The sequence below is a fragment of the Helicoverpa zea genome, chromosome 8, assembly GCF_022581195.2.
Source record: "Helicoverpa zea isolate HzStark_Cry1AcR chromosome 8, ilHelZeax1.1, whole genome shotgun sequence".
In the NCBI taxonomy this organism is placed as follows: Eukaryota; Metazoa; Arthropoda; class Insecta; order Lepidoptera; family Noctuidae; genus Helicoverpa; species Helicoverpa zea.
The window spans coordinates 1,004,052-1,011,679 of NC_061459.1; the positions used below are offsets into that span (position 1 = coordinate 1,004,052).

The window sequence follows — 7,628 nt, forward strand, 5'->3', positions numbered from 1 at the left end:
TCCTAAGGTCCTAACTACATTAGTAAGGATAATACCTACGACGTAGTCTTAGGGGTGAGACTTGTACAGTGAGGGGAGAAATATTTACTGTATTACGAACGTTGTACCTACTTATACATTATATTCTTATTTACTTTACACAGCAATTACCAGTTACACTTAAGCTTTAGGGAACTTCAAAGCCCGCTCGTTTGTCGTTCAATTGAGCTAAAAGCGGAAGTTTGTATAACAATTTTGTTTACATTTCAAATACGTCATACTCACTGATCTCCATTAAATCGTTCAGCGGAGCGGAATAGACTTTTAACAAATGAAGTGTAGGCGACAGCAAACGTTGTGTTTGGGGGGGATGTCACATCCAATGTTCCACTTGGTTTCATCTTATTTGACGGCTTAAGTGCGCCCCAGATTGGAATTCGCGCCAGTGCGACGCCATGCTGGAATTGAAGCATTAAAGCTTCAGGACACCTGATGAATTTGCTACATTTATTCAGACTATCACAGAAGTATTAATGCCCTAGATACTGTTGTTTCCAGACAATTTGGCTGTTGCTCTTGCTATGCACGTTCCGCAACAGTTTGTGTGAAGTTTTGATTGCTTTCAAGCTAGACAAAAAGAAAGCTCCTTCGAGTAAAAGATGTCTTTATATAGTAGACTGTCAGTCTGTTCTTACTGTTGTCTTCAAACTTTATGAATAATATTTATCTATGCTTTATATTTTGAATGTAAACTCTAGATTTATATCTAAGCTTAGCAAAATCTTACCACACATGCCATAATGTTTATCTACGATCCAAAAAATATGTCTCGGCTCAAACGCTCCTAAATCCAGAGGATCTTAATGGACAGTTTGATATAGGATCATTTGGCGATGACAGTTCCACTCTAAGCACCTTCGAGTTAGTAGCCATGCGTCTTCAGATATCGAACGTTCGATGATGTGTGGGCACTTGGGTGATAGATGAACTCCTTGCTGTGACTAATGTTCACAGGCTGCTCAGCAAGCTCGCAGGTTTATGGATAATTATGTCTGATTGATAGCCTAGTGTTTGGAACTAAATGGAGTAACTGTTACTGTTAACTGTTAATGTTGATGGGAGATAAGGTGTGGAAATGGCTTTGTGAAGAAAATGCTTGTCATGGTTGTAGCTATATTTAACTTTTTATTAAGCTGTAGTTGATTACAAAATTACAGCAGTTTATTTTAGAAAAGAAATACATAGGCTTCGCACTTTGTGGGGTGTTCTGAAATGCTGATTGTAAACGCAAAGACTAATATTAGGGGACAATCTCACTTTACTCGTACTCAAAGCGAGACAGGTTATCACTATTACAGGTTGCCACTATTTACGTAGACAATCTCAAGCGAATATTTTTTACATTTTAGACAAAAAAAAACATAAAAAAATCGCCAGTATTAAAAAGAGCCAATCTGACGAAGCCTTAAAGATTTTCTTGTTAACCCTTTAGGTGTACATGACTTCACAAAGGTGAGGAACGAACCCTGTGACACCTTTACCTAGACAAGGTCACACATCGAAATTCATTAACCGCCTTTATTGTATGGTATTGACAAGTTGGAATATTAATTATCATGGAGGGGTATAAAACGGGAACTTGCTCCTTATTCAAGCACATTCGAGCTACGTGTGTTCTGAAAATAAGGTGTTAAAGGTGAGTTTTCTTGTAAATTGTTTTTTTTTTATTGTGGGGTTCAGGGAAAAAATGGGTTTTCAGTTTTTGAAGGGTTTTAAGAGTTTCACGCAACTATAGTTGTTCTATCGGATCTTGTGTAACGAAATAATCTCATTCTATCAACGAAAATTTTTATGTTTCTCATTTATAAAAGCTTCTTTGAAGCTTTCCTAGGGTTCTTTTCACTGTTACTAAAGAATTTCCTTATTTTTAATTCACCTCAAATACAATAAAGTAATTAATAATGGGTAACTAGGCGATTACAACACGTTGGTCGTTTCTTCCATTATAATAAAAATCTTAGCATTAACAATAAAAGTGTACGTGGTAAAAGTAAACTAAGCTTCTTACGAGTTTATTTTCTCATAGCTGTTGGCCATCCTAGTTTCGATATTTCGTTTTAATCTTGTACATTTACTTTGCCAGTTGGCTGGTTGGCGCCATTTATATATCAATGGGAATTTATTGCGTTACGTACTTAGAACTGTGCTAGCTTCGACCATGTAGCTTCCCAACCAATCTGTTAAGAAAATTATCCTAATTTTATATTGAAAGTGGTAAAACACAATAGAAAAGTTTTTGCCGTTTACTATGAGTTTAACCCGGCGCCTGTTGGATAAAAAGTGGCCTGTAACCTCTGCGTGTGTCAAATTTATTTAATTCGGCTCAGTAGGTTTTGGTGTGAAAACTCAACAGACATCAGACAGAGTTACTTTCACAATTACATTATCAAGTTAAAATATTTAATGCACATTTACATCCTTTATGATTTCTATATCATTTACTATAGTGTTTAGTCTGATTACATATCCTCATTACAGATGAATTCCCACCAATCCATCGTCCTCCTCGCTCTCACCATCACGCTGTGCTCAGCGCACATCGGGGGTGGTCAGGTCTCGTTCCAGGATGCCAACCCGCAGGTGTACTGCGGCCGGTCTCTCGCCAGAGCCCTGGCGTTCCTGTGCCCCGATGACGGAGGCTCCGAGATCAAGCGCTCCGACGCTGGTTCCATGTATAGTAAGTTGAACATTTAAAACCAACGAGATTTAATTACTTAGGCCCGGACACCATCAAAAGCCAAGTGAAAAACTTCTCTGCTCAGTTTTTTTTAGGGTCTGGGCTTCAGCTTTCGTTTTCTTTCAATTCGTCTGTATGTCAGCCCTTATCAAGTTTCCTAAGTAAAAAGTTGCCACAACAGTCCGTTTTAATATGTAGTTTTATCATAAAAAGTTATAGTAAATGAAGGCTTTATCGACGCAAGATTAAAAACTTACAAAACCCTCGCTACCAATGAAAACACAAAGCACAACATTGATTGCGCACAAGAAAGTCACTTGCCCCTAGTACAGTACAATGCAAACGTTTCGTACCCACAATCAATATGAAGATTATTACAATACAGTTCCCCGAGCGCTTCTCACAATAAAAGAAAGCACTTTCATACTGCACCAGCTGCTTATCTTCAGCTGCAATTTGTAAAAGTCGGCTAAGGGGAACGATTTATTACGCAAGCGGTCTACCGATCCGTCAGTATTTAATGCAATTTGAATGTATCTCCATAGCATAGCGAGCGCATTTATCTTACTATTGGATGCATTGAGCAAGAGTAATTGTTTTAATGCTGATTCGGGGGAAGGTAGATGCGATTGTTTTAATTGAAGGGGGAGTTAGCTGCAGAGAGGAATATTTTAATCCTTTGCATTCTATAACGAGTTAATGAAGGTATTATTTTAAAACAATTGTAATACGAAATACTCTGACACCTCTGTTCCCACGATTCTTCTAAACACTTGTCTTTTCTTACTCCCGAAGACTAACCAAACTGCCCTTTCCAGATGCAATTCTACCACCTTACTACAAAGAGCAGGAAGGGTTCGGCTGGCCTTGGCTGGCTCCTCACAAGGCCCGGGGCATGTCCCTCCCCTCCCGAGGCAAGAGGTTCGTCGTCAACGAGTGCTGCGACAAGGCCTGCAGCCTCAGCGAGCTGCTCTCGTACTGTTAAACAGTATGTCAAATGCTGTGTTGCCAGCTGGAAGAATTTGTAAAGCTACTGTGTTTAGCGCTTTGCCGTAGTCGCCTGTTTTGTTAGACTGTGGTTAGGTTTGTGTTATTCGGTATTATTATAAAAGAAATTCTGTAAGATGGAATTCCAGCAAATCTTTACCGCTTTAATTGTATATTGGGGATGTAAAAAACTTAGCAGAAAATTGTTTGAATACAAAGAAATGAGAACCTAAGAAAATCTCCAATACAATTTCTTTCAAGTTTTTTAAATATTAAAATGAAAAGAGCATTTTAACAGATAAATAATAAATGTCCCACGTTGGCAACACAGCGGGAGCACTATTTTTCTAAATTATTATTTCATCTCGATGGATGATCATAAATCATTATAAAACGGGTAATCCCCTGATAGTGGATCGTTGCTCAGGCACTCGTTTATGTGGACTTTTTTGCTTTTTACTAGATAAATGTTGTTTATGAGTGAAAATATTTTATATGATAATAAATTTATTGTTGTTGCAATTTGTTTTTATTTTATAAAAAACCTTGTAAATGTTTTAGGCTAATCTCTTCGTTGTCGTTTATTTATTGCGTGAGATACGAAAACAGATACTGGCAATGTTTTTTACGAAGCTTTTTCAGTTTATTTTGTGAAAATATTTATTTTTGACATGGACGCCTAGCTTTGATAGCTAGAACCAATAACCATCAGTAAAGTGAACTTTTATGGAAAAATAAAATCTCGTAGGCTCGTTTCATATTCCATCGGTACTAGCATATTCGTAAAAGTAATGCAATAAAGTTACACGCTTTGTTTATAAATGCTATCGATCTACTTCTTTTATTTTTGAGTACTTAACTACTTACCGATTATGATTCCCAATACTTAACAAAAATGTAAGGTTTATAAGTAATTTTAGTATCTTGAGAAGTAAACGCTTAATTGCTATGCTAAATTTCGGGCCAAATTACAGTATTTTTACAGCGCCTTTCACACAATCCTGAATTCTATAAGCTCTTACACTTCCTCGCTCTAATTTTGCCTGCTACGTTTTTATAGCGGTATTTACTCATAAAACTTTTAAAGCCCAGCTTCCTTCATTGTATCTTTTTGATGTTAATTGCATCTGCTCGTAATAATCTCTTTGTTTACGCCCATTACGGGCTAGGAATTCGAAATGGGATCCAATCCCTCACAACGAGGCGTCAGGATGAGTACTAAGCGGAGATTTCTCCGCGTTTGCCTTCCATTGCGTGTTTTGTTCGTCTTGTGTTACGTAGATGTGAAGGAAGGAGTCAATGCATGGTGTAGTGTTGGGAGGTGTGAATTTGAAATGAGTTTTTGCGGTGGCGTAGCGTTGCAATATGGTAGTAGGTATGCATTTGTTGTTGATTCAGTATTCAAGTCACGGCGTACTCTAGGCGTTTGCCGGCGACGGCGAGTGCATTCGGTTTAGCATAAAGTTTCTTTACTGTATCTGGTTTTTGTATACGGGCGGTTGGAACGTTCTTGTGGTACATGATGAACTGCATGAAACATTTGTGTTTGAGTGCTGAAGTTTGTTTTGGAGAGGTATTATGGTTCCTAACGAACGTTTTTAAAGGTTATTCCTTGAACTTTTGGTTTAGAATATTGGTGGAATACCAAAATTCCGAGGTAAAGGCTTCTGGTATCTTTGTTTGTGACGCTGTTCCGCCATTTGGAGAGTTCGGTTTCTTGTTGGGACTATACCATTAGAAAGAATCTAGGTAGCATATACTCAAAATATTAAATTATTCATTTGACTGTAAAAGCCAGCTGATAAAATATAACAAATAAATGCCATTTCCTTTGTTCTTTTTACCAAAAATTTCAACAAGAGATAAACCCCTTAGGCCGTTTTAAATAAAGGGAACTGTAATGCAATTAAAATGTTAATCTTTTTCGTCAAGCGTCTTGTTGCTCGTATTTTTTCCTTATGCAGTGAATTCTTCACGGACTGAATAAAATACGTCTGTGTAATTTCCTCCCTTAAATTAATAGGGTTCGTATACTTTGGTAGATGAGGAACAGTTTCTAAGATACATTCGGCGCTTGAAAATTGGGTTAATAACAAAAGAATGGGGTTTCTGTTGCCGAAATTGTCCTAGGCGTTGTTCAGAGAAGATTTGACACCACCAAGACCTATTAGTGGATTAGCAGCAAAGTGCACCTGTTCATAAATATATATGTACATATCTTACATTCCGTATCGAAGAAAATGTTGAAGTATCGCTGTACTTCAACAAGTAAGTTGTAAAATACGTACATACACGTCATACACCACTTACCATAGGTTGTGTGTGTCAGTAACATTGTAGGGGTAACGAGTAGTTTTTATTGAAAACCAGCAGTTCTCCGCCAGTCTGCACCTCTTAACAATAACAAGACAACATTTCCCCGCTTCCTTTTTGAAAGAAAACTCTTCAAACTGCAAAGTAAAGAGATGTTGCACTCAACATACAAATTAGACTGCATCTGGCCAATATTTTGAAGAGTACCTCCTTTACAATGCCTTTGAAAAAGTAAGGTGTTGGTCGCTTGTTTAAGTACCTAGGGGAGAATCGTTTGAATTTTTGAACACAATAATTTTTCAGATCACACGTAGAATAGATAACACAATTTAAATGTGAATAAATTGTAAGATTTTTATGGATTAACGGACTTAAAATTCGAAGTGCATAGCTAGTTAAGTAAACGGACAGATTGCTCTAGCATGTAAGTACATAACATAACCTTTTACATTAATAACTCGCCATCATGTCAGAGATCGAATTCAATAGCTGCACTCTGCACCCTTCAAAGGGCTTAGAAATTGGTGGTCAGTGCACAGTGGCCAATAAAGTGTGGCTCGTGGCTCACGGTGGCGCATAAAGTGCTTCCTCGATGCATCGTCAGGGCTAGACCCTGTATCTGATGTCTGCGATCGCTTTGGCATTCGGCCACTAGGAGGTATGAAGCTGTGGATGCGGTAGATGAGAGATTACTCAACACAGTGAATATTTTACGTATACTTTACACCAAAAGCAAGTTATAAAATTGATAATTCTCTGTTCTGTAAGTTTTATGTTAAGGTTTGTGAGAACTAAGCCGACGAAATAAACTGAAACACCGCAATTAATCCATTTCTTATTAGAAAAAATTACCCTTGCAATGTCAATTTATGTTTCGCTATCCATGCAAGAACTTGAATTCTCGTAGCCGCGTAGCATTTTCGTAGCACTTATGTAGCGGATCAGGTAATTGCTACGGTTTGGCTTCGGTCTGTTAGTAAGTATATAAATAGCTTACTTTTTCTTTCTGCGAATATTTATTTTGTCTTTGCCACATCCAAGAAGAAAGTTTCTTACCTTCCTGATAAATCCTGAACGTCTACAGGCTGAAGTGTTGTCACTGGCCGCCGGGCCACTTAGGGCCGTGCCTTATCTGTAGATTTACAGAGGCTCTTAGATACCACAGGTATAGGCTTAGGCTTTAGATATTGAAGGTTCGAGAGTGGCCAATATTGGAGCCACTCTAATTGGCCAATATTTTTACATATTACATATTTATATGGAGAAACGTAGGTACAGATTTTGAAATGTGGGCAACAACTGTTCAAATATTTTCAAAAGAATTATTTAAGATACAATAAAATCACACAATATTTACTAAAAAGATTTCTCCACCAAACCAATCTTGATAAACCTACATACTCCACAAAAGGAGTCCAAGATACACAAACACTTGAACATGGAAAGCACAAAACTCAATTGCAAAAATTCATATCAGTGCTCGACGGCTTCAATCTTGATACTTGGTACTCGTGCATGGAATATCGTCGAGCGAGCCTCATCGGACGCACTGATCTTGATACGCGACTCTATTGAATTCACTCGAATGTGTAGCTTGTGTTTTGATAAAATA

The 7,628-nt window shown here is 37.7% G+C and overlaps 1 protein-coding gene across 1 annotated transcript; it reads left to right on the forward strand.

The window, feature by feature from the left end:
• The first annotated feature begins 1,461 nt into the window (after positions 1 to 1,461).
• Positions 1,462 to 4,225, forward strand: LOC124632454 (bombyxin A-1 homolog). The gene is made up of 3 exons (XM_047167305.1): positions 1,462 to 1,675; positions 2,518 to 2,716; positions 3,535 to 4,225. Exons 2-3 carry the CDS (start codon positions 2,518 to 2,520, stop codon positions 3,699 to 3,701), a joined length of 366 nt encoding a protein of 121 aa, XP_047023261.1. The 5' UTR covers positions 1,462 to 1,675; the 3' UTR covers positions 3,702 to 4,225.
• Positions 4,226 to 7,628: the final 3,403 nt, after the last annotated feature.

Excerpts from the sequence above, each read along its gene's own strand:
- LOC124632454 (XM_047167305.1), top strand. The coding sequence starts at position 2,518 with ATGAATTCCCACCAATCCATCGTCCTCCTCGCTCTCACCATCACGCTG. Across the intron at positions 2,717-3,534 it reads CGACGCTGGTTCCATGTATA|ATGCAATTCTACCACCTTAC; the intron begins GTAAGTTGAACA and ends TGCCCTTTCCAG.